Here is a 27,619-nt window from a genome sequence, read left to right on the forward strand (position 1 = left end):
AACAAAAGTGTGTATATATTATGAAAAACAAAACCCTTTTCGTAGAAATCAACCAATTGGGTACCTGACAGTCACCCCTTCCCGCCAAAGCTCTAGCTCCTCCCTGATCTATCTGAGAGTTTGCTTCCAGATAGTTGGTTATCTGTCCACCCCACAATCCTCTCCACCACTGTCTCAGACCTCAGCGTATCTGGCTGGAATCCTGCATCCCATATCCCTGGCCTGAGCGAGAAGGTAAGTCCCACTAAAGGACCAGTTCTCTTCACTGTCTATTTCACTTAAGAAAAATGTGGGCATAACATGTCCACCACAGTCTGTCTTGTCTAAAGTAGATCTGAAAGGGTCTGTAGCCACAGGGTGAATTTATTTATATATGTGTGTGTGTGTGTATATATATATATATATATTTTTTTTTTTTTTTTTTTGAGAAGGAAATGGCAACCCACTCCAGTATTCTTGCCTGGAGAATCCCACGGACAAAGGAGCCTGGTAGGCTACAGTCCATGGGGTCACAAAGAGTTGGACACAACTGAGCAACTAACACACACATACATTTTTTAATTGTAGGACAATTACTTTACAATATTGTGATGGCTTTTGCCATACACCAACATGAATGAGCCATAGGCATACATATGTCCCCTCCTTCTTATACCCTCTTCCCACAGCCCTCCCCTCCCATCCCTCTATGTTATCACAGAGCACTGGCTTTGGGTTCCACAGGGTGGATTTTTATCTTAGCATTCTTTGGTCTTTTTTCCAGCCCATCTTTTCTGTTGAACAGGCATAGCTCCAGTCTCTCCAGACAGTCTCAGGGTTGGGGTGCTGAAGAGAAAAATACCTGAGCTCTGACCTGTTCAGGGATCCTCAGCTTCACAAAAGCAAGCCCAGGAGAAATGCCCAGCTTTTATTTTCTTAAAAAAGGAAACTAGAATGTTCCCATCGTTTTAAAGTTCCCACTATTTTAATGTTTCCACTATTTTAATGTTCCCGCCATTTTAAAGTTTCAATTTCCTGAAACCAAGTTAAACGTGCTCCCGTCTTTTAGGTTTCGCTTTCTCAAAAAACTAATTAGATGGCATTTGAGTCTTTATGGCTGCCTTCCCAACCTCAAGAAAGAGAGCTAACTGACTGCTGGCTGTCAGTCAATAGGACTTTGTCTTTTTAATAAGTAAGTGAAAAGTGCGTTACTTCTGCATTGAAACTTTAAACATCTAGGAGAGCAATGCTACAGAAAAATCTGTTGGATACACATCAAACTATTATTAAGGATTTCACCCTAGGGAATGGAATCGGAAAGGAAGAGGGAGAGGGAGGGAGGAAATGTTATTTTGTACACTATGCCTGTATTATTTGAGAAATGTTTAATGCAATAGAAAACAGTGCTAGAGCCAGACAGAGAATTAAGCAGTACACCTCATTGACTTTCTTACTTAGTTTTTCTAGCTCAACAATTGCCGTTGAAACCAGTTGAAATTGTTGCTGGATTTCCTGTATTGACTAATACTGTTAGTTTTGTATTAAGTTTCTCCCGTCTACCACATTGATCTACAACCTGCCCCATAGCTTACGGAAATCAGAGTCCCCTGAGATTCTTTTCTTGGTTTGTTTTGGGTAGCCATCTTTATAGATTGCAAAAATTGTTACAGTTTGAATTTAGTGATCACTCCTAATATTCAGAAAAAGTGTTGGGCCCTAGAGGGAACTGAGTTTAGGATATGATGAGCCAGTGTTCTCTGACCATCTCAGTCAATAACAAATAACCATCTCAATCTCAATAACCAATGTAGTTCTTCAGCAATAATCATTAGGAAACTTTGAAAAAAAAAATTAAAAGTGATTACTTACAGACTCTGCAAGTTACACAACAGGCCGGTGTGCACAGCAAGATCAGAAGTAGAAATGAGCACACTGGCCTGGTGCTCGACCTCTCTGGGGGCGGAAGATGAGGGTTTAGGGTTTGGCAGGTTCCCAATTGGTGAATTTGAAACATGGGGGCGGAATTTAAAGTGCAGGAGGAGTAGGGGGCGGAGAAAAAATAACGGAAACCCAGGGGGAATTCCCTGACAGTCCAGTGGTTGGGACTCGGCACTTTCCCTGCTGAGGACGCAAGTTTAATCCCTGGTGTGGAAACTAAAATCCCACAAGCTTGGGCACAGCCCCCAAAGACAAAAAACAAAAAAAATGCCTAACAACCCTTCAAACTGTCAGTAATGAAATCAGTTAAAATCACAAAAAGAGAAGAACCTGACTGGCAACATGTTTATTCAAGCTAGTCATCCTTGAAGTAAGGAAAGAAAAAAAAAATTTCAGCTATAAGGTTCTACACTACAACAAAATTAGTTCCCAATCTTGGCTGCTCATCAGAATCTTTCAGCACGTTTTTTTAAAAAATGCAGATTCCAACAATTTACAAATAAAATATTTTTTTTATTTTAAAAAGAAAGAGGGGGAAATTAAAAAAAAATAAAGCAGATTCATGGAGAATAAAATAGTCAGTTCAGTTGCTCAGTCGTGTCCGACTCTTTGAGACCCCATGAATCGCAGCAGGCCAGGCCTCCCTGTTCATCACCAACTCCCGGAGTTCACTGAGACTCATGTCCATCGAGTCAGTGATGCCATCCAGCCATCTCATCCTCTGTCGTCCCCTTCTCCTCCTGCCCCCAATCCCTCCCAGCATCAGGGTCTTTTCCATTGAGTCAACTCTTCGCATGAGGTGGCCAAAGTATTGGAGTTTCAGCTTCAGCATCAGTCCTTCCAATGAACACCCAGGACTGGTCTCCTTTAGGATGGACTGGTTGGATCTCCTTGCAGTCCAGGGGTCTCTCAAGAGTCTTCTCCAGCACCACAGTTCAAAAGCATCAATTCTTCGGCGCTCAGCTTTCTTCACAGTCCAACTCTCACATCCATACATGACCACTGGAAAAACCATAGCCTTGACTAGATGGACCTTTGTTGGCAAAGTAATGTCTCTGCTTTTCAATATGCTGTCTAGGTTGGTCATAACTTTCCTTCCAAGGAGTAAGCATCTTTTAATTTCATGGCTGCAGTCACCATCTGCAGTGATTTTGAAGCCCAGAAAAATAAAGTCTGACACTGTTTCCACTGTTTCCCCATCTATTTCCCATGAAGTGATGGGACCAGATGCCATGATCTTTGTTTTCTGAATGTTGAGCTTTTAGCCAACTTTTTCACTCTCCTCTCTCACTTTTATCAAGAGGCTTTTTAGTTCCTCTTCACTTCCTGCCATAAGGGTGGTGTTATCTGCATATCTGAGGTTATTGCTATTTCTCCCAGCAATCTTGATTTCAGCTTGTGCTTCTTCCAGCCCAGCGTTTCTCATGATGTACTCTGCATATAAGTTAAATAAGCAATTTTAAGATCCCCAGGTAATTCTATGGTCTGGAAGGTTTAGGAACTACTGGACTCCCATATTTCCTGTCTCTTGTCACAATCTCTTGGCTCACTATTGATGGTGAATTGTCCTAGAAATTGCTAGAGTTATGGATTGTCACACAAAGCCAGTTGATACCAAATCTGGTTGAAAATGGTGAGCATTATACTTCATGACATTGCCTACATGTGGCAGAGGAGGTAATGATCGGATTGTAAAAAACCGATGCAACCTACCAAGTACCCCAGAAACAGCAAACATCATTAAAATATGAAAATAAATACTTAAGAAGTGTCCAGTGAGAAAAACTCAGCAATGACCAGGAGATGTCTTAATAGCTGCCATAGGGGCTTGCTAGGTGGCTCAGACGGTAAAGAATCCGCCTGCAATGCAGGAGACTTGGGTTCCATCCCTGGGTCAGGAAGATCCCCTGGAGGAGGAAATGGCTACCCACTCCAGTATTCTTGCCTGGAGAATCCCATGAACAGAGAAGTCTGGTGGGCTACAGTCCATGGGGTCACAAAGAGTCGGACACGACTGAGCAACTAACACTTTTCACAGAGGATTTAGCATTGTGCCCACATTTCAGAGTACCTCTGTGTTGAGGCTTGGAGCAGGCTGCCCCATGACATACCACAGTGGTATACTGATTGTTTTGAGTTAAAGTTACTGCAGAAAGAGCTGGTGAGGGAAAGATTGATATTAAAACAATAACACTCTGACCTCTCCTTCATTCCCCCAAAAAGTAGAAAATAAATCACCCATGTGAAAGGATCCCCCTATGCCAGGAGTAAAGAGAGTATTCTTATCACCAGATAAGGAATTCAAGGCTAAGAAAGCCAAATAAACAGACTCTCTTCCCTCATGAGTCTACTACCCCAAGCACAAACCCCTTTCTTAAATCTTCATAAATAATTCTGTATCTAAGAATGTTATATGAACAGACTGCTTTGGTCACTTGGTCTGGCATAGGGGTAGAATTTCTATGACCTCTGTGTATATTAATTTTTTCCTGTTTTTTTAATTTAAAAATATTTATTTATTTATCTAACTGTGCAGTGTGTTAGCTGGGCATGCAGGATCTTTTATTTTTTTAACAGCTGTGCTGGGTCTTCGTTGCTTCCTGGGCTTTTCTCTAGTTGTGGTGAGCAGGGGCTGTTCTTGTCACTGTATACAGGCCTCTCATTGCAGCTCGTTCTCTCGTTGCAGAGCACAGGCTCAATAGTTGTAGCACATGGGCATGGTTGTTCTATGGCATGCAGGATCTTCCTGGATCAGGGCTCAAACCCTTGTCCCCTGCATCGATAGGCAGAGTCTTTACCACTGAGCCACCAAAGAAGTCCCAGCACGCAGGATCTCTAGTCACAGGATGTCAACTCTTAGTTGCCGCATGAGGGATTTAGTTCCCTGACCTGGGCTTGAACATGGGGCCCCTGCCTTGGGAGGGTAGAGTCTTAGCCACTGGACCACCAAGGAAGTCCCTGTCTTGTTAATTTGTCTTGTGTTAATCTACAGCTAAAATAACTCAATACAGGTAGAGGGGGGATATTTCCCACTCCTCAACTTCCCTTCCCTAGGAGGAAACTAAGCTTCGGAAAGATTAAGTAACAGTGCTGGATCATAGGCCAGGCACTGAGAATTCACTAGTGGTTTAATAGCTACTACTTGTTGACACTTAGATTGTGTACCAAACACATGGAACACAGCATCTAATCTTTACAACCGCCATTGAGAGATGGATATAATAATGGTTATTTCCATTTCATACAAGAAAGAGCAGTTAAACTGCCCAAATCACATTTGAGTGACTGAGCCTTGTCGAATTTGGTTCTGAAACCCACACAAGTACATGGGCACCTCCTCAAAGCTCAGTCTGATAGACGTAATCGTCATTCCTGGGGAGCACTTTAAGAAATGGGTGAGTGCTCTTCCTGTAATCCAATCACAGTCTCCACCCATTTCAGCATTCAACAGGTTTCCTACATGATTTCCAAATTCCCTAGAGCTGAGAGGGGCCTAGGGTCTGGAATTATAACAACCACATCAGGTGATTCCTCTTGGGAAGGTTTGGACAACACTTTAGGTATCTTTGGATCAACAAAGGTTTGTTTTATAGACCTCTTGAGTTGTGTGCCTGCCAACAGCCACCCTTCGGGGAAGGCACAAGCCCCAGTGCCGGCTTCTCACCGTGACCTGTGAGGAAACTAGGGAAGAAGAATACTTCTGTCCTAATCGTGTTCCTCTGTTCTGAGTTCCTTAGAATGTCTACCCTCCACCCCCACCTCCATATTTTATGGAGCTTGGGAAAGAGCTTCTTTTTTGTTGTCATGGTTTTGCTTTACTTAATAAGATATTTTCATTTCAGTTCAGTTCAGTTCAGTCGCTCAGTCGTATCCGACTTTGCGACTCCATGAATCCCAGCACGCCAGGCCTCCCTGTCCATCAACAACTCCTGGAGTTCACTCAGACTCACGTCCATCGAGTCAGTGATGCCATCCAGCCATCTCATCCTCTGTTGTCCCCTTCTCCTCCTGCCCCCAATCCCTCCCAGCATCAGAGTCTTTTCCAATGAATCAACTCTTCGCATGAGGTGGCACAAGTACTGGAGTTTCAGCTTTAAGCATCATTCCCTCCAAAGAAATCCCAGGGCTGATCTCCTTTAGAATGGACTGGTTGGATTTCCTTGCAGTCCAAGGGACTCTCAAGGGTCTTCTCCAGGACCACACTTCAAAAGCATCAATTCTTCGGCGCTCAGCTTTCTTCACAGTCCAACTCTCACATCCATACATGACCACAGGAAAAACCATAGCCTTGACTAGACGAACCTTTGTTGGCGAAGTCATGTCTCTGCTTTTGAATATGCTATCTAGGTTGGTCATAACTTTCCTTCCAAGGAGTAAGCGTCTTTTAATTTCATGGCTGCAATCACCATCTGCAGTGATTTTGGAGCCCAAAAAAATAAAGTCTGCCACTGTTTCCACTGTTTCCCCATCTATTTCCCATGAAGTGGTGGGACCGAATGCCATGATCTTCATTTTCTGAATGTTGAGCTTTAAGCCAACTTTTTCACTCTCCACTTTCACTTTCGTCAAGAGGCTTTTGAGTTCCTCTTCACTTTCTGCCATAAGGGTGGTGTCATCTGCATATCTGAGGTTATTGAGATTTCTCCCGGCAATCTTGATTCCAACTTGTATTTCTTCCAGCCCAGCGTTTCTCATGATGTACTCTGCATATAAGTTAAATAAGCAGGGTGACAATATACAGCCTTGACGTACTCCTTTTCCTATTTGGAACCAGTCTGTTGTTCCATGTCCAGTTCTAACTGTTGCTTCCTGACCTGCATACAGATTTCTCAAAAGGCAGGTCAGGTGGTCTTATATTCCCATCTCTTGAAGAATTTTCCACAGTTTATTGTGATCCACACAGTCAAAGGCTTTGGCATAGTCAATAAAGCAGAAATAGATGCTTTTCTGGAACTTTCTTGCTTTTTCGATGATCCATTGGATGTTGGCAATTTGATCTCTGTTTCTTCTGCCTTTTTTAAAACCAGCTTGAACATTTAGACGTTCACGGTTCACGTATTGCTGAAGCCTGGCTTGGAGAATTTTGAGCATTACTTTACTAGCGTGTGAGATGAGTGCAATTGTGCGGTAGTCTGAGCATTTTTTGCATTGCCTTTCTTTGGGATTGAAATGAAAAATAAATATTTGTTTGTTTATTTGCTCTGGGCTTTCTCTAGCTGTGGTGAGTAGGGGCTACTCTTCCTTGCAGTGTGCAGGCTTCTCATTGCTGTCTTCTCTTATTGTGGAGCACACACTCTAGCACAGGCTTCAGTCATTCTGGTGCACGGGCTTAGTTGCTTTGAGGCCTGAGAAATCTTCCTGGGCCAAGACTGAACCCATGTCCCTGCATTGGTAGGTGGATCCTTATCCAGGGAAGTCCTGGTGAACAGTTCCTGTATTTTTTACGTCATCTTCTTCCTCTATAGGGGTAAATTCAGGCAGGTTTGGCCAAGGAATCAACTGGAACATCAGAGACTCTGCTACACCAAGAGTTGCTCCTCCCTAGGCTGTAAATGTGGACAAGGTCTCAATGGGAGACTGCAGAGTGGAAAGAGACCTCCAGAACAACCCACCCTAACAGGATGCAAAATGCAGTGTATACTATGATTACAACTCTGCTTAAATATATCTGCCGATGGACTAACACTGGAAATGAATAAACAAAAATGAAAACAACTGTGTGATATGGTGGTCGGAACAGAGATGAGTTTTCTTTTGTTATTCTCTGCTTTTCAATCTTTCTGTAATGTCATTAGAGAGGGCTTCCCAGATGGCATTAAAGGTAAAGAACCTGCCTGCCAATGCAGGAGACAAAAAAGAGGTGGGTTCAATCCCTGGACAGAGGAGCCTGGCAGCTACAGCCCATAGGGTCATACAGAGTCATACACAACTGAAGAGACTTAGCATGCACGCACACACGCATGCAGGATATATATATGGGGCTTCCCAGGTGGTGCAGTGGTAAAAGAACCCACCTGCCAATGCAGGAGGCACAGGAGACATGGGTTCAATCCCTGGGTTGGGAAGATCTCCTGGAGGAGAAAATGGCAACCCATGCCAGTATTCTTGCCTGAAAATTTCTATGGACAGAGGAGCCTGGCAGGATACAGTCCATGGAGTCACAAAGAGCCGGACATGACTATGCTCACGTGCTCAGTCATGAGGACATATATATATATATATCCTTCCCCCTCCCCCCTGATCAAGGGACTTTGAAAGAAGAAGGATTGGAATTTTACATAAAATCACCAGGAAGCTCCTCCAAGTTTGCAGTATGAGAAGCCAAGATGTAGCAGTGTCAGAGGGGATTTGCCAGTTCATGTTAGGAATCCCTGATCTTGGACAGGTCAGGAATATGACCTGAGTCTGATCCTGAGATTTGTAGAAAAAGAAATTCAGGTTTCTCCAGAATGATCAGGAGGCCCTGGGAGAACTGACAGATATTGAGTATAGGAAACAGTGGAGACTACTCAGCTGTTTTCACTTCCAGTGGCGGCCAATGCTTTCTAGAGATGACAGCTTGACAGAGGATCCTGATAGCAAACTTGAGTATTCTCACCTACTGGGGAGTATCTTCAGAGTATCTCTATGCTCTCAGAGTTGAGATGACTAAATCAAGGATTCTCTTTAAATGCTTTATTTATCCAGCTTGGATACCTTGACATGTGCTTTTAAGAAAATTAAATTCTCTGTGCCTCAGTTGTACCATCTATGAAACTGGAATAATGTGTATATGATATACCTCATAGAGTTGTCAGAATGTATGCCAAGCCTTAGCAAATAGTAGCTGGTTGTATCAATAATAACATCTCAGTAAATAGTAACAAATGGTTATTGTAAATCTTGTGCTTATTTCAAATTGAAGCCTCTTGAAGATAATTAGATGTTCAACCTCTCTAAAAGCTTGGGCAAAACTGGGGCAGCTCAGCTTCATAGGAAATCTAGTTTACCACTCTACTCTTCCTCTTTCCTTACATGGGTTTCTCCATGGCAGAGTCTCTCTTCAAAAAAAAAAAAAAATTCCTATCTGGAGTTTCCTGGCAGTCCAGTGGTCAGGAGTCCATTGCAGGTGACATGAGTGCAATCTCTGGTCAGGGAATTAAGATCCCACAAGCCACACAGCATGGCCAAAAAAAAATTTTTTAAGAGTCCTATTGATGTTTAGAAGTATCCTGTCTTTTCTTTTCTCTGGGATAGCACCCAACATCAATTTCAGGTGACCAGAATTTTTTTTTATTTATATATAATGTTAAGGTTGCATAATTCATGTTCCTATCTGTAATTCTCCAAGTTACATTCTTCCTCTGAGATTCTGGGTTAGGGTGATGGATCCTGGTTTTACTCTGCATATAGTCAGAATAATCTGAGCCACCTGTTTCTGAGATGCCAATGCCTCTTTTGTCATCAAAACCTGATGTCAGCATTTTGTTCTCTTGTTTAAGGCAACAGATCTGTACATGTTTACATACAATGATCTGGGGATTTTCTAAGCACTCACTGGCTTCCCCAGTGGTTCAGACTGTAAAGAATCAGCCTGCAATGCAGGATACCTGGGTTTGATCCCTGGGTCGGAAAGACCCCCTAGAGAAGGTAATGGCAACCCGCTCCAGTATTCTCGCCTGGAGAATTCCATGGACAAAGGTACGTGGTTGGGCTATAGTCCATGTGGCCACACAGAGTTGGACATGACTGAACAACTATAACACTTTCACTTCACTTTGACTTAAGCACTGTCCATCAGAACCAGTATGAATAAAGCGAATCTTTTATCGAGGTCTTTTTGATCCAGTCATCTCATATCTGAGGACCCACATATATACCAAGGAAAGAAAAGGTCATATGCCTGAGTAGAATATATGCTTGGCTTGATTTTAAAGTGTAAGACTGCTAGTCACCCAAATCATTAGGAGGATGATTACTATATAATCTGAGATATCACACAACCATTGAAAAATGATCATTTTGAAGATGGTGCTACAACATAGGGAAATGCCAGCATTAGTCAGCTACTGCTGCTAAGCAAACAACTTAGAATCTCAGTCATACAGGAAATCTTTATTTCTTCTGCATTTGCAGGTCAGCTGCATTTTTGGCTGATCCAGGCCAGATCAGTGGAACTTGGCTGATCAGTTGAGGTGACATCGCTCATTCCTCTGTGACTAGTGGGCTGCTCAAGACATCGTCTTTACAAGATGGTAGCAGAGGCTCAGGAGAGCAGACCTAATGCTGAGATGGGTAAAGCCTTTGTACACGTCACAACTACTAACGTCTCATTGGATGAATATAGTCCTATGGACAAGTCCACATCAAGGGGGTGGAAAACACACTCCACCTCTAATGTCAGGAACCACACGTGGTGTAGATCTAGGGAGTGAGGAAGTCTTGAGACGAACAATACAAGCTACAACAGTGCCTCACAAAAAGGTTACATGGAAAACACACACGTACATATGACGTTGATTGTCCAACTTCATAGTAACTATGTAAAAAATATTTTTTGCAAGTCAACAAAGAATAGAAATAAATAAGCAAAATTGAAAAAAAAATTTTGCCTGGATAACAAATTGATAAGAACTTTTTATTTTGCATTTCTCTAGTTCTCAAACTTACATAATAGAATTATCTTACCTTTTTTTTTAATTGGAGTATAGTTGATTTACAATGTGTGTTAGTTACTTTTCTATATTAAAGTAAGTTTTAGAAGCTTCTCACAGCAGGCATATTATTTGACCAAATGAACTGTTTTATCTATTATATTAAGGGTCTGTCGAAAAATGTAGACTTCTAAGTACATTCAAGTTAGCCATTTATTCTTAGTCCCCACCAATTCCTAATCTCAAACTCAAATCGAACAAACTTCCATCAACATGGACCTTTGCCTAAAAACAGTTTAAATTCCTTTATTCTCTTAAATTCTTCACTGTGGCAGTGTTAATTATTCTCGACACTGACCTCTTTGAAGTCTCGAAAATCAGATATTCATTCTATTGACTAGAGCATTGTTCTACTAGATTCTGATTTTCTGAAAAGAGCAAATCCATTCAATAAATAATTACTGAGCACCTGCCATATCCAAAGCACTCTACTAGTTACTTTTGGGAAACTAAACATGTGTAAGTGCCGTCCTTACTCTCAGGGGGCTCACAGTCTAATGGGAAGAGAAAAGTGCACCCATACATTTGGGGACAGGAAGAATAGACCAGAAGAAGGAAGAGTGCATGAGTCCATAGCCCTGGTGGCATAATAGAGTCATTTGGACAACTTTTATTAAGTGTCCAAGCCCATGCCTAGAGATGCTGATGTAATTGGTCTAATGTCTGACTTGATGACTATTTTGGTTTATTTTCAATATTTATTTATTTTTATGTTTTTATTTATTTGGCTGCACCTTGTCTCACTTGTGGCGTGCATTATCCTAAGTTGCAGCATATGAACTCTTAGTTTCAGCATGTAGTAGGATCTAGTTCCCTGACCAGGGATGATCGAACCTGGGCTTCCTGCGTTGGGAGCGTGTGAGTCTTAACCACTGGACCACCAAGGAAGTACCTGATATTTTTTAAAACTCCTCAGAGTGTTACAAACAGCAGCCAAGGTTGAGAACCCCTGGATTAGGCCTTCTACTTTAAGTTTGACCAAACTCTCTGCATAGTACTGACAAAGACTCTCAAATGCAATCCTTAAAGCAATTAATTCTTTTTTAAAAATAAATTATTTTATCAAAAATTATACAATGTATGCAAATAGTTTAAAGTCCAAAAAGTCAAATGGCCCTGAGGCTTATGACTAAAATTTAGCAGTCCCCGTTCTCTCCATCCCCCAATTCTTCCTGCGTTTTTGACTCTTCATATTATTTGTAGAGAATTCACACATCTTCAATTCTCCAAATGTTAACATACTGGTATCTCTTGCTTCATCAAAAACGAATTAACTGGGACTTCCCTGGTGGTTCAGTAGTTAAGAACCTGCCTTTCAGGAAATGTGGGTTTGATCCCTGGTTTGGGGACTAAGATCCCACATTCTCTGGGGCAACTAGCCCCGCAACTACTGAGCCCGTGGGCCACAACTAGAGAGTCCATTGCGCTGCAGTGAAGGATTCCGCATGATGCAACTAAGAACCGATGCAGCCAAAAATAAACCCAAAAAACGAAAACAGAAAACTAATTAATTGTGAAAAATTTTTTCCCCACCTAAAAGTACCCTGAAGCCCCCAAGGAAAGGCAAACAGAAGTAGGTAGTTGGAACAACAGGAGGCAGAGGAAGGTTCTTCCGTTCAGTCCCGGGAAAGGAGAGCTGAAGACTGTCAGGTTCAGACTGGCTGCCTTGGTGACCCAAGCAGTTCAGAGAGGCAGCTAAGAGCACTTTTCTAAGCCCACCCACCTGCTCTCCTGCCTCTTGGAAAGCTGATGGGCTTTATCTGAAATGATAGCCAAAAGCATATATCCACACTTTCTCCTGGACTTAAGCTTGGAGGGCACCCTACTCCACCTCCAAAATAAGCCAGTGAGGTGGGGGTGGGTTAGAAACACTGGGAGATGGACTTAAAACGAAGGATGCATTAGAAGTGTAAGTCAGAGTGTTATCCTGGGAAGCCCTGAAAGTTAGTTTGGCTTGAAGACTTCAGGGACTCCCTGGAGATACATTAGCAGGGATGTCACAAAATCAGTTCTGTATTTGAGGAGCACCTCTGTGACTGGTGGCTTCCCTGGTAGCTCAGGTGATAAAAGCGTTTGCCTGCAATGCGGGAGAAACGGATTTGATCCCTGGGTCGGGAAGATCCCCTGGAGAAAGAAATGGCAACCCACTCCAGTTCTCTTGCCTGGAAAATTCCATGGATGGAGGAGTCTCGTAGGCTACAGTCCATGGGGTCGCAAAGAGTCGCACACGACTGAGCGACTTCACTTTCACTTTCACTTTTCTGTGGCTGGACAAGATGAAAGCTGGATTGGATTAGAAAACCCAGAGGCAAGGGACCCATCATAAGTCCCAGGGAAGAGGTAGAGAGGAGTGGGAAAGACCAGTGACACCGCAAATAGACCCGGAGGCCCAGTGCCAGGAGACAGTTCTGTGGCTCCGTGCAATTCTGACTGCCCTTGACCTCCTCGCTTGTGACACATGAAAGGGCGAAGCTGCCACCTGCTGGGGAGCATGGAGACTCTGCTCTCTGTCCCTTCCTATACTGTGAAATAATTTTCAGAAGGTTGCCTTCTTTTCATAAAGCAGGTAGAGGTGTTTGATGGCTTTCGAGGCAAAACAGAGCTTATGAACTTCCTCTGACAGGGTATACTCTGGACTGAGCCCAAACACAATATTCCTCTCCAGGCCTGAAAACTGCTGAATACTGTCTAAAACAATGTGACCGTCCAGAACACCAGAGGCCTGGCTGAACACAACCTTTGTGGCTCCGCAGGTCTCGAATAATTCCATCGCTCTTAGCAGTGCAAGCTCATAGCGTCCTCTGTCCTCCACTCTCCTGCACAGAATTGCTATGTCTCTGGGCAGATAGCCACACTGGAACAGGTGGTGACATCTTTCTGCCACGTGTCTCGCGATTTCTTCTGTGGTCAGGTTGGTCTCTATCTCACACACCCCAGGCAAAGCCTGGGCACGCATTGCTTCCTCATACGAAGCTTCCCTGAATGCCGCCAGTGTGTCTGGAGACACGCTGGGGTGAGGATTTTCCTTGATCCTCTTCATTTCTTCTTTCATGAGCATCGCTATTTCCAGAGCACAGTGGATCCCGTTGGTGATTGTTTTCCGAGGAAATTGAGCAGATGGAGGCGGAAGGCCGTTGCCGCCTCCATGATGGACTTGGAAAGGGTCCAGAAAAAGCCAGAGAATCCCATGGTGTGGGTTTCCACTTCCAGCACCCCTCACCTTTGGGTGGGTGATGCTCTTGGCCTTCATGTACCAGTCACCATATTTACTGCAGAAATGCTCAGTTTCATCCATCACTATGTGCTTGACCTTTGGGAACTCCCCTCCCATGAAGGTTTTCCGGGTCACAGTTCGGCAGGTCGTTTGCTGGCTGTAAGGATGAAGGAGAGAATAGGGCTTCAGGCATACAAATAAAAGGAACACCATGCATTTATGACTCTCTGGATTGGCATTAGAGACTGATTCACCGGAAGCTGATTGACTGATTCAGCAGTGTCCTGAATACTACAAAAATGCTCTTCTTACAAGGCTCCTGACATCATTTGTTGTCGTTTAGTTGCTAAGTCAGGCTTCCCAGGTGGCGCTAGTGCTAAAGAACCTGCCTGCCAATACAGGAGATGTAAGAGATGGGGGGTTCCATCCCTAGGTTGGGAAAGATCCCCTGGAGGAGGGCATGGCAATCCCCTCCAGTATTCTCGCCTGGAGAATCCTTTGGACAGAGGAGCCTAGTGGGCTATAGTCCATAGGGTCTCATGGAGTTGGACACGACTGAAGTGACTTAGCATGCACACACAGTCGCTAAGTCATGTCCAACTCTTTCGCGACCCCACGGACTATAGACTGCTGGGCTCCTCTGTCCATGGGATTTCCAGGCAAGAATATTGGAGTGGGTTGCCGTTTCCTTTTTCAGGGGATCTTCCTGACCCAGGAGTCAAACTTGTGTCTCCTGCTTGGCAGACAGATTCTTTACCACTGAGCCACCTAGGAAGCCCACCTGACAGAACACATAATTGCAAACCCTAATCCTTGGAGTTATCAAGTTAAATCAGCATGTGAGACTTTTGAAATGAACTCGGGTAGAAGATTTTGTTATTTCTACTACAGTCCCTTTCTACTGCTTAACAATCCCTAAAGACAAATTCCTTATACCTAAGGGAAATCTCAAAATGAATTTACACTTGTTACTACTATTTCTTTATTTTCTATCTTTCTTAGAGCTGGTAAGCAGTCACCTAGAGGCATATCATAATGTTCATATGAAAAAGAAATATGGGCTCCTATAAGTTCCTCTAAAGAAAATCCTCCTTCCCCACTTATTTTTAGTACAATGCCAGAAGCCTCTCTAGATTTTGGTTAGGAAAGCATCAAGAGGCTGCTGAGTTCCATGACATGTCAGGATGTCAGGTAGGGTACCAAGTCTACAGGGCTATGCCTCTGTGGAGCTACCATCCTACTTACTTAGCTCGATTTTCATTTATAGTATATTTTAGCATATAAATAGATATACATGCATATATGTACTTAAAAATTTTTAGTTGTTTATTGCCTCCTCTAATTTAGATTCAAGTCATATCACCCATCCCTACAGATTTCCTGATTTTGCACTTGCACTCCCTGGGACTTTAATCCCTTTGTCCAGAATCACAAACCCCTGAGTCACAACTATTCAAGTTCTTTTCTTCCAGTTTGGACAGTGTAGACTTCTTGAAGAAAAGCGCTGAGTCTTAGCCATCTCTGTATCCCTCTCACATTGTGCTCATCGATATTTGTTGAATTTAACTTGGCTTTTGACTGGGGTTCTCTTAAAACTTACCTATAAAGCATAACAAAGAACATAGCTTCAGCACAGTTTACAAGATCCTTCATTATCTGCCATCTGCCTCCTTTCCAACTTCATCATTTGTCACACACCCACAGCTCCTCACTGCTCCAGGCAGACCTACCATTCTGATTCATCTCCATGCCTTTCTACTTGCTGTGTCCCTTGCCCAAAGAGCCCCCAATTATTGCACTTCTCCTACTGACTTCTTAAAAAAGAAGTCAGGATGTCCTTCACTGGAGAGTATTTGCTGACCAAACTACAGGCTAAGCTAAGTTTAAGCACATCTTTACTATTACACTAATTATACAACATTACCATTGCTTATTTTTCTCTTTGTCTCTCTTACTGGGCTTTATGGCAAGGTCTTAAACATATTTTCCTCCTCTAACACTAAATGTACACTTCATCTAGCATATAAATGGTGCTCACAAAAGATTAGCTTGATAAGTCAAGCAAACCAAAAACTAAAAGCCCTCATTCACTGGATTGAATCAAATCCAATTTCTTTTACTAAATTGAAAGCTAAAAATTTAAATCAGAAGCAAATGTGCATGGTTTCTAAAATGATTGAATCAGAACAAGTCAAACACATAAAAATATTTTATAAATGAAATCAAACAGTATTTAAAATCAAGTTCGTGTTAGGTAGAATGTCTAATTGACTGAAATATCCTAAGAAAGCATATAGACACCCTATTAAAACATTAAATATCAAGCAGAAAGCATATGTGAAGCAAGATGGATTCGTTTCAACCTTTCTTAAATTTAAGGCCATAGACTGTGGGGAAAAATGTTTCTAGTTCTATAAATTGAAAGTTATGCCTATGTGGCTAATTGATAATGAGATGTTTAAGCATGAACACTACAAAGCACTCTTTTCTAGCTCAGCTGCTTGATCACTTGCAAATGTATACATAGTTTGGGCTCTTGCCTGTATGCATCAAAGGCATTGCACAATCTTACACTAAAGACGCATTACTGGTGCAATGCTGTTGAAAGACTGACTAACTGCATTTATTGTGTTTAGTTAGTGAAGTTCTTACGTCACAAAATCCTTTAAGGCGTCACTTTCGCAAACATAGAGGATCTCCTTGGGCTTGCAGTGGAACAAGTCCTTAATTTTCTCCATGATCTTTATGGCCAGCGCTGTCTTTCTGGTTCCTGGAAAGCAGTGGACGAACAGTTCTCGTGTCTCCTGAAGGCTCTGTGAAAGTAACTCACACTGCTCCGCTACGAGCAAATTGGAAAATTCACAGCCCATTTGGTCGCTCAGAAGGGATCGAGAGCACAGCGAGACCGTGATAAGTGCCTGCAACAGTTTTTCCATTTCGTCCTCGTCAGCAAGCCTGTAGGGTTGGGGATAGCGCAAGGCGATTTCACTGGGTTTGCGCTGTGCGCCGGGTAGGTGCACCAGCCTCGGAATGACACACACTTTTCCCGTGTAACCACCAACAGTTCCCAGTTTCTGCTTTAACTGACGAGCAGTGTTCTGGGCATACACCAGCCCCCCAGTCCACGTGGAGTCTGTTAAGATTGTATAGAGTACCGGGGGGCTATTCACCGCTATTAGGAGAGCATCACACAGGACATACTGCTCCTTCCTTAAGCCGACATCACTCGCCCAGCTTCTGGAAACTATCACAAACCCCTGAGAACAAGGATATATCTGTGTCTTCATTAATTCCTCCAGTCCTTTATGATCTGAGAAGAGTTTCTTACAGAGGGATTCTGGTTTAAATTGAATCTTTTCCGGTGTCACTGAAAATTCAAGGAATAGAGGTTACTAAGATTTCTAAGACATTTAAGTATTCCCGCGACCTCATAATGAAGTAAGCCTAGCCACGGAAGTGTGGCTAGGACAAGTTTCCTTATCTCCAAATAAAGCACCTCCTCTTCACAGGCCAGGGCTGTGAAGTCCCTGTTTCTGACAGCTCTCAGGCAGGGAAGGGCAATCAGGAAGGGGTCTTCACAGAGCAGCCTTCTAGCACTCTGTCCTCAACCCTAAACGACCTAGTAACTCTAGGAAGGTACTTCTTGTTAAGGGTGTGTGTGAGAGAGAGAGGGAGAAAGAAAACTGATGCTTTGGGGAAACTAAGAACTTTCCTTCTGGAACAATGATTCTTAACCTGTGGCAAGTTTGCCCCCAGTATGGTATTTGGCAATGGCACCCCACTCCAGTACTCTTACCTGGAAAATCCCATGGACGGAGGAGCCTGGTAGGCTGCAGTCCATGGGGTCGCTAAGAGTCGGGCACAACTGAGCGTCTTCACTTTCACTTTTCACTTTCATGCATTGGAGAAGGAAATGGCAACCCACTCCAGTGTTCTTGCCTGGAGAATCCCAGGGACGGGGAAGCCTGGTGGGCTGCCGTCTATGGGGTCGCACAGAGTCGGACACGACTGAAGCGACTTAGCAGCAGCAGCAGCAGCAGGGTATTTGGGACTGTCGAAATGGTTTGACTTTTTGTAGCTGGAGAGGTGCTACTGCCATCTAGTGGCTAGAGGCCAGGAATGCTGCTAAACTTCCTACATTTCTCAGGGCTGCTGCTGCTGCTGTTGCTGCTGCTAAGTCGCTTCAGTCGCGTCCGACTCTGTGCGACCCCATAGACGGCAGCCCACCAGGCTCCCCCGTCCCTGGGATTCTCCAGGCAAGAACACTGGAGTGGGTTGCCATTTCGTTCTCCAATGCATGACAGTGAAAAGTGAAAGTGAAGTGGCTCAGTCTTGTCCGACTCCCAGCGACCCCATGGACCGCAGCCTACCAGGCTGCTGCGTCCATGGGATTTTCCAGGCAAGAATACTGGAGTGGGTTGCCATTGCCTTCCCCAATTCTCAGGTCAGCCTCCCTCAAACCAGATGTAAAATAGAGAGTCAGCGGGAATTTTCTGAGGGACGCAGAGAGCTCAAACCCAGTGCTTTGGTGACAACCTAGAGGGGTGGGATGGGGTGGAGGTGGGAGGGAGGTTCAAGAGGGAGGGGACATATGTATACCTATGGCTGATTCATGTTCATGTATGGCAGAAACTAACAAAATATTGTAAAGCAATTATCCTCCGATTAAAAATAAAATATTAATTAAAAAAAAGAATTATCTAATCCAAATGTCAAAAGGGTCGAGATTGAGAAACTCTGCCTTAGACTCTGCCTGGACTCTCGGCTGGAAGCGTCCAGGTGACCCCATGGCTCACTTCCTTTTGCCTTGGAAAGCCAGGGGGGCAGTTCTCTCAAATTTATTCTCTCATATTTGGAGGGAAAAAAAGAGCTACCTGTGACTGGAAGCCCAAAGGTACACAGAAGTATAGGGTGGATTTAATGACTGAAAACAAGAGTTCACTCTGTATTAGTTCAGGACCATTGTGTCTGCTGAACCTACATCTGACCTTCTCCAAGGAGGAAGTCTGGGATGAATTGCTACCAACCACCCCCCACCGGCGACTTAATTTTAGGGAATAAATTGTCCCCTCAGCTGAAATCAAGAAGGAATACCTGGAAACAGGTGCTGTTGGAGAGCCTCCTTAAATTCTAGGACTTTGATGGGATATGACAGGCTTCTTAGGGGAGACGAAGCTGATGAAATCAGGTGAAGGCTGTGGTCAGCCTCCAAATTGGAAGGAACTAAAAAGAAAAAAGCCCGCAAAGCATCATTTTAGATGATAAAGAACTTTTCTATTGCTCTTCCTACAGTTGACGCATGACATGTGTCATGCCTGGGCTGCCCTCACTCTTCCTACGCTGTCAACAGTTCACGCGTGTTAGAAAGGCGGTCTGGGACTCCTGCAGGGCCATGCATCTTCTAAGTCACCTGTGACTCATCTCAGGCAAGTCATTTCTCCTCTCTATCCTGTAAGGGTGAGCAGGTGGTCCCTGCGGTTCCTTCCAATTCTAATATTCTGGTTCCAGGTCACCCCTAAAGAGAAAAGGTTTCTAGTGGTGGTGGTGGTGGGATGGCAGAAAAAGTAACCACAGGATTTCCTTGGTAGTCCAGTGGTTAGGACTCTGCCTCCAATGCTGGGGATATGGGTTCAATCCCTGGCCAGGGAACTAAGGTCCAGCATGCCTAAAAAAATTTTTTTAAGTAAGCATGGTAATTTTTTTTATATTGTGATAGTTGTTAAAGGTTCCCCCCACCCCACCCCCCCGCCACCCCTGCCAAGTTTAGAAGAATAAGAAGTGGTAGAATCTCTAGTTTGGTGTGTGTGTCTGTGAAGTAAACTCTAATTTAAGATAAGAGAAAGCATAGTCCAATAACATCACTCAAGTCTTGATCCAAGCTTCTTTTTACAAAATCTGAAACTAAATGACCCTGGAGGCAAATTGATAAACTTCATTCAGCCTATAAGTCTTTTATGGGCTGATCTGAAATCACCAGGACTGATGCTTAGCAAAACTGAAAAGAAGTGAAAACACAAAGTCCTCCTCCCACACCTCCTTTCCCAGCACCTCCTTTTGCATAAGTTTTTAGTTTTTCTCCACTTGGTGGTGCCCCCAGCCCTGAGAGTGGTGTAAGGTATGGGCTCCTAATTTTACTGAAGCAATTCAAATTTGTCAACAAGTTTCCCTTGAAAGAATTAGTGGAGAGCTATTCTTAAACAGTGTTTCTCTAAAATATCACCTTTAGATAGACTATAAATGAATGTTATAGAGTAGGAATGTCAGCCTGCAAATTTGTTTCAGCAGACCTTTACAGCATATAAAAATGAGACCTAAAAGGATACATCAAATGGTAAACTGCTTGTGATTATGAACGACTTTGGGTTTTGCTTCTTGTATTTTTTGGTTTTCTATTACCCACATGTTAACTTTTAAGAAAAGAATGTCATTTTAAAAAGCTTAAAGGAAAAATAAAAAAGGAACCTTCACAAATTCATGGCTGATGGCATACAGGCTTTTCTTGACTTCACACAGTTCATATTCTGAGTCTTTGTAACTAAAAATATAGAAAATCACCCTTAAATAGGAGAAGATTTGTAAGCAAAAGCAGATTTCTGTTCTTTTTTTCTTGTTGTTTAGTCACTAAGTTATTTCCAACTCTTCTGCCACCCCATGGCATGGATGGTAGCCCGCCAGGCTCCTCTGTCCATGGGATTCCCAGGCAAGAATACTGGAGTGGGTTGCCATTTCCTCCTCCAGGGTATCTTCCCAACCCAGGGATCAAACCTGCGTCTCCTGCATTGGCAGGCGGATTCTTTACGGCTAATCCACCAGGGAAGCCTCATTCTTTACCTGGACAAATAACCAAATGAAGACAGAAGTTTCTGCCTCCTGATTGAACAACGGTTTCTCTTCTGCTTTACCTGATTGAATATCCAGCATCATGGTTACCCACTGCTCAGCCGACAGCCTCGTGACAGAATTGTCCCTGATGATCCAGGAATCCGGGGCTTCTGTGAATACTACACAGCAGAAGGGCTCCACGTGGACCACACAGACATAACCGTACAGGACATCTCTTTGGTATACATTTAAGATTTTGGTAGTGAAGTTCACCTTCGGCTTCTCACAGCAGAAGTGGAATGTAGGCAATTTTTCTATGCAGTTTTCTATTTCTCTTTTTAGTAAGTCAGGGTTCACTTTTTCTCCCTGACATCCAAACACTTCTTTGCTCTTATCATCCACCCCGATAATTAGGTATCCCCCGTGGGTGTTGGCAAATGCAGAGACATAATGAGGCAGCATTTCTTTAGTCCGAGGAATGATCTTTTTGGTGGTGAACCTTTTAAACTCAACGTGTGTGGACTCAGTGAAGTTGAGTTTCTCCCTATACATGAGCTTATCCTTTTTAACAAATTCTGAGGCACTCATCCTCATGTCTTCTTCTTCCTGTATGTATCTATCCAGAGCTTTCTGAGAATGTAGCTCCTGCATCGTTGATCTTCCTCTCTGGGTTCTAGACTGTTTCTCTCGGAGGAGCTCCAGGGCGCTGTGGGCACTCAAGTTGATGGTGGAAGTCACAGCTCTCTGATATAAATTGGAGCGCAAGCTGCAGATCCTTAGGCTGAAAACATCTGGGCACCATGACTTCACAAAAATCATAAGATTGTGTCCCTGCTGCATGTAGTCAAGGTATTTCTGTGAACCTGAAGGGAAGAGCTTCTGAAAAGAAGTTTCCAGATCATGTCCCAGTCCGTGGCATCGGTAACTGTAAGTTTTATCCTCAGTCTCTGCTTTGATCACACCCCCTCCAGAATTTAACAGTGCACACGTCGCTTGGATGATTCTAGAATTCTCAGTTCTTTTCAAATAGTTATTGGTCATCCTCTTCCTGTTTTCCTCTCCAAAAGTGACTCTGCCCACGTCTACGGTTATCTCGGGATAAGGCATTTCCGTCTCCATCCTGAGGCTGTCCATCTCAGCAGCCCTTCTGCACCACAAACAATAACAGAAACAGGTTCCAATAAATAATTCAGACAGAAATATTATTTCAATATTAACATGAATTCTGGAGATTATAAACTTTTCTTCAAAGCTGTAAATTATTGGACATAGATTTTAGTATTGGAAATCATCTTTGATATCACTGTTTTTTAATTGGGGTATAATTGCTTTACAGTGTTGTGTTAGTTTCTGTTGTACAACCACGTGAATCGGCTACATGTTTACATACATTCCCTCCCTCTTGAGCCTCCTTCCCATCCCCCTATCCCACCCTTCTAGGTCAGATTTCACTGTTTTCTCCCAACTTCGTCAAGACCTTAGGCTTCCCAGCATGACTGGGCATAAACTAAATGCTTAATATTCAACCATAAAGGAAAAAATTGTTATTGTTGAAAATTTTAGCTCTTTTTCATTTAAAATCAGGAAGCATCAACAGTGAGCCCAGATATAAAGGGCATGGATTGTTACAGGAGCCAAACAAATTTTATAGAAGTGGTTGCCATCAGAAGATGCTCCTATTTACAATTCAAAGGGGAAAGAAGACAATAGAGAACCAAGAGAGTATAGCTTTGGAATATATGTGATGTACAAGATCTAGTTATAAAAACAAACATAAAACTTGGTATTCTCTATGTGCTATTTTATACATTTAAAAACGCTTTATTCTACTCCCGAAAGAATGCCAACTGACACCAAATGCAGAAATCTTTCAAGCTCTTCAGACGTTTTTCTAAAAGTACATTTCTTGTACAGTGTGATGTAGGAACAGTTTTCCTTGCTTCCTAGTAGTTCTGCCTGTGGGAACCTCTAAGACCTGGGAATGGACATGAGCCTTTGAGACATAGTTACTAAATTGTGGTCAACCTCCTCTTGCTTCCCAGATCAGAAAACAGCCACCTAAATTGAAGTTAGCACCCCAGAAGCAGATGCTACAGAAACGTCCCCTCCTTTGTTTTTGTTAATTGCAAAATAAAATATTTACTAACCCAAACCAAAATTCTTCCTCTAGAAGAAGAGAGCCCAGTCGTTTTTTTTGTTTGTTTGTTTTGTTTTTTTCCCCCTGTGTGATCTCTGCTAAGCAGAGGCCATGTGGGTGTTGTTTATATCCACCAAGAGGGAAAGAAAGCAGGCATCCAGCAAGCTGGGTCCCCTCCTCTGCCATTAGTTTACTCTTGGTTGCTTTCTCACTTCCTCCAAGCAAACCAGAATCAACCCGATGAATTGTTTTTTTCATAGGTGACCATCTATACACAAATGTAAATGTCTGGCTCTTAGAGAAATTTCTGGTAAGATTCTATTCATATCATAGAATCACAGAAGTGTTGGAAGGGACTTTAAAGACCATTTTAACCATCAATCTGGTTCTTAAATACTCTCTATAATACACAACTCCCCAAAATTTCTTTCCAGTAACTGCTTGAACACCTCCAATAACACAACTCATTGTCTCTCAAATTAGTCCCCTTCTATTTTCTGACAGCTCTGTTATATATACTTGCTTATTTTTAGCTATAATCTGTCTTCCTATAACTTCTGCATGCTGGGACTAAAATAAATCTACTTGCTTTTAAACTAGAAGAAGTATACTGTCACGGATGTTACTTGAATGCTGATAACAACCGTGATAGATACAAAGTGGTCTGAGAGTCTAGCTCCAGGTGAACATCTATCTGCTCCACATGTCCCCAGATTTCTCACTCATCTTCCTTTACCAGATTCTCCTGAGCTATAATTTTATTAAGTTCTTTATGCCCTCAGACATAAGCTGAGATGAGATGGATGAGATTAAAAAAATTTTTGTTTTTTTACCTGATGCCCTTGCTTTTCCTCTTGCTGTTTCAGTTCCACATCGGGGTTTGGTCTGAATGTTTGCCTTCTCTCACAGCCCCTGTTGCCTTCTGATACCAGCCTGGGAGGAGCAGGAACTCTGCCAGACTCCCCAAGACTTCGCAACATTGACCCACTGAGAAAGGCTGATAAGGAGTCAAGAAAAGTCCATGACAGGGCAGATTGGCAGGCCACAGTCTGACCTCTGGGAGTAAATGAAGGAGTAATGGGAAAATTCAGGGGTTTTCAAGTGCAGGGCCAAAGCTAAAACGTCCCACCTCTGAGAGGCTGAATGTCTTTTTTCATACATTGTACAAGCAGCTTCTGTCATAGTTAATTTCATTTCAAAGCTCTATATTTATTTTAAATTAAGCTGCCCTGTACATATCCATTATGAACAATATTAACCTATTTTATCACCTTCCAAATTGCTTATTCTGTTCTTCTTACTTTTATTCTATTTTTCCTATTCTTCTTCTTTGTTAAACACAAGACCCTTTCTAGGAAAATGCTCATTGATGAAGGTTTGGCTATCCTGGGTGAGAGGATTACAGATGACTTCTCATCGAATTTCTTTTCCTTTTTTTTTTTTTTTGACTTTTCTGTATTTTCTAAATGGTCTACAATAAATGTCAATCATCTGTATAATTTACAAAACAATTAAATGAAAAAAACAAACAGATAAGAGACAGTTATCTCATTTGGGGATGCTGGTTAAACTGAATCAAGTTTCTTATAGAGGGCTGACTGATGGCCACCAATTATTGATGGTGATGATGGGGATGGACCTATAAATGTTAACTTACAAGGGCTTCCCTGACAGCTCAGTGGGTAAAAAATCCGCCTGCAGTGCAGGAGACCCTGGTTCGATTCCTGGGTCGGGAAGATCTGCTGGAGAAGGGATAGGCTACCCACCCCAGTATTCTTGGGCTTCCCTTGTGGCTCAGCTGGGAAAGAATCTGCTCACAATGTGGGAGACCTGGGTTCGATCCTGGGTTGGGAAGATCCCCTGGAGAAGGGAAAGGCTACCCATTCCAGTATTCTGGCCTGGAGAATTCCATGGACTATATAGTCCATGGGATCGCAAAGAGTCAGACAGGACTGAGCAACTTTCACTTTCACTTACAAGGAAAAAGGATCTTTACAGATGTGATTAAGTACTGATGTTGAGATGAGGAGATTATCCATGTGGGCCTTAAATCCAAACCAGAAGTGTTCTCATAAGAGCAGCAGCAGAAAAAAAAAAAAAAAGAGCAGCAGCAGAAAGAGATTTGATATGTACAAAAGAGAAGGCAAAAGACTGCAGAGGCAGAGACTGGAGTGACGTGGCCACATGTGAGAGGGTGTCAGCAAGTATGGGAAACAGCCAAATAGACTGCCCCCTAGAGCTTCTGAGGAAGAGGAGCACAGCCCCTGCTGATACCCTGATTTCTGCCCACTTTTGTCAAACTCCTGGCAGTGAGAGAATAAACTTTTGTTGTTTTAAACAACCAAAATGGTGGTAATTTGTTACAGCAGCCACAGAAAACTAACATAGTTCTTTCCCCCTAAGTCAAACCATCAAGCATCTACCATCTACTTCAACTTGTTTTTGATGAAATGACATTATTAAATAGGTTTCTGAATACCCCTCAAATTTCTTTTCATTAACTAAGGTTAATGTTCCTATGAAGTTCTGCTTTGCTGGCAGACCGTTTGTACCTGTTGTACTGAAAAGAGTTTCCAGGACAGGAGGCAGAATGGATACTATGATGAATAATCAGCTCAGTTCAGTTCAGTTCAGTTGCTCAGTCATGTCCGACTCTTTGCGACCCCATGAACAGCAGCACGCCAGGCCTCCCTGTCCATCACCAACAAACGAATAAAGTGCAAAGGTCGGCTCTCAGCTTCAGTTTTAACCCTTTTCACTCATGTCATTTTCAAATCCAGTCTCCCTTATTTTATTTTTTTAATTTCTTGGCCACACTGAGTACTGATTGTAATTCCCTAACCAAGGAACCACTGGATCACCAGGGAAGTCCTCAGTCTCTCTCTCTTTTTTTTTTAATTTAGGCCTCACTGTGCAGCACGTCGCATCTTAGTTCCCTGACCAGGAATCAAACCAGTGCCCCCTTCATTTGAAGTGCAGCATGTTAATCACTGGACTTCCAGCAAAATCCCCAAAGTCTCACTTTTAGTTCTACCATCTACCTTAATTCTCAGCTTCACTGAAATCCTTCTGATATTACTTATTTTTAGAAAGATAGAAAAGACTGTCATTTACTGGACATGTGCCTTTGGGCACAAGGGACCAAGCTGGGAGTGTGGCACACCACGTGGGAACTGAGATTACTTGGCCAGGATTCCCTGGTGGCTCAGATGGTAAAAAGTTTGCCTTCAATGGGGGAGACCCGAGTTCCATCCCTGGGTCGGGAAGATCTCCTGGAGAAGGAAGGAAATGACAACCCACTCCAGTATTCTTGCCTGGAAAAGCCCAGGGCCAGAGGAGCCTGGGAGGCTATAGTCCATGGAGTCAGACACGACTGAGCAACTTCACTTTCACTTTTCAAGTGGAAGAGCCGGCATGTGGTCAGGTCTGTTTAGTACAAATGCTCCTACTCCTTCCACTGCCTCTCAAATTTAGGATTCTGGATTGCTTTGGAGTCTTCAGAATCAGAAATTTACCTAAGTACTTCCTTTTTTCTTCCCAGTCAACAGGAAAGACATTTTATGGGGCAGGAGAACTAGGAATTGGATTGTTTTCTCCTTCTTATTCTTTTTTTTTTTTTTTTTTTTTTTTTTTTTTTTTTTTTTTTTTGCTGTGCTGGGTCTTCATTGCTGCACGCAGGCTTTCTCTAGCTGTGGTGTGAGGGCTTCTCGCCTTGCGAAGCACAGGCTCTAGAATTCAGGCTCATTATTTGTGGTGCAGTGGCTTCGTTGCCCCATGGCATGTGGAATCTTCCTGGACCAGAGATCAAACTCATGTCCCATGCTTTGGAAGGCAGATTCTTAACCACTGGACCACCAGGGAAGTTCTCCTTCTTATTCTTTAATGAACTATTGGGAACCAAATCAGGAGAAGAAAGGATAATGTGCAAGATGAGAAAAGAGAGTTTTTCTTCTTCAAAGTTCCTTAGTCAAGTCCCCTGGCTATTAATAGTAGGTTATCAGAACAGGGAGGAGTTCTCATTTTGGCTCTGATACCTAGAAGCAAATGTCCGTGATATGAAGCAACTTGAAATCAGTAGCTTGGACAGTGATTTTCTCTAGGTCTTGGGATAGTAATCTGGCCATGCTGTTGACAGTTAGCTAAGAACTAGAGCCCCCAATTTATTTAAGATGTGTTTATTCACTATGCATTTCAGTTTATCCAGAGATAATTACAGCACAGCCTTCAAGCCCAAAAGCACAAACAGCTGAATATCAGCCTTCGTCTCACACTAAATTCATTTGTCAGTATGACTTGACTAGCATAGCAGACTTGATAACATAGTGTCCGACAGCAACCGTGCTGTTTTTACCACACCACCATCTGACTCTGAGTAAGTTTCATTCATTCTCTCATTCAATCAACCACTTTTTGTGTGTGTGTGTGAGCCCCAAGGGCATTGCAATTCTAGCAGTTTTTAGCTCTGAAGCTATGGTTAAGATAATCCAAGCCTCAGGTTCCTTCTGTATAAATTGGAGGTAATAATAGTGCCTTCTTCATATAGTTCTTGTGAGAATGAAGTGAGATGATGTATATAAAGAGTTTAGCATGGTGCCTGGCATAGAATGTCAGCTTTTCATTTAATAATCAATTATCAAGCACTTACTGTGTTCCAAACATAGTACTGTGCTCTGGGGCTACTGGTCATTTGCACCATTTAGTGGCTGCCTTCTTTGGGCCAGATCTGCAACTTTGATGATCTCAAATTGTCCTCATAGTAACTTGTAAGACATGCATTATTTTCACCCTCTTATAAATGAAGAAACTGAGTTAAGAAAAGTAAAGCTCAAGGCTACA

At 42.8% G+C, this 27,619-nt stretch overlaps 2 protein-coding genes and 1 long non-coding RNA gene across 3 annotated transcripts in view; 1 reads left to right on the top strand and 2 right to left on the bottom strand.

The window, feature by feature from the left end:
* LOC102396153 (schlafen family member 11) overlaps positions 1–1,990 on the bottom strand; it is a 23,911-nt gene extending 21,921 nt beyond the window's left edge. Inside the window, exon 1 of the mRNA XM_006056225.4 lies at positions 1,849–1,990. The gene's annotated coding sequence lies outside the window, so the exon portion shown is untranslated. The remainder of the gene's footprint in view (positions 1–1,848) is intronic.
* On the top strand, positions 2–7,656 carry LOC112583789. Its single transcript, XR_003108034.2, has 2 exons — positions 2–234; positions 7,383–7,656. It is a non-coding gene; the product is annotated as an uncharacterized LOC112583789 (long non-coding RNA).
* A 5,103-nt stretch (positions 7,657–12,759) lies between these two features.
* Positions 12,760–24,535, bottom strand: SLFN14 (schlafen family member 14). Its single transcript, XM_044939552.2, has 4 exons — positions 20,727–24,535; positions 18,919–19,047; positions 16,477–17,191; positions 12,760–13,981 (listed from the first exon to the last, which is right to left on the bottom strand). Exons 1-4 carry the CDS (start codon positions 21,778–21,780, stop codon positions 13,147–13,149), a joined length of 2,733 nt encoding a protein of 910 aa, XP_044795487.2. The 5' UTR covers positions 21,781–24,535; the 3' UTR covers positions 12,760–13,146.
* Positions 24,536–27,619: the final 3,084 nt, after the last annotated feature.

Source organism: Bubalus bubalis, chromosome 3 (genome assembly GCF_019923935.1).
Source record: "Bubalus bubalis isolate 160015118507 breed Murrah chromosome 3, NDDB_SH_1, whole genome shotgun sequence".
Taxonomy (NCBI): Eukaryota; Metazoa; Chordata; class Mammalia; order Artiodactyla; family Bovidae; genus Bubalus; species Bubalus bubalis.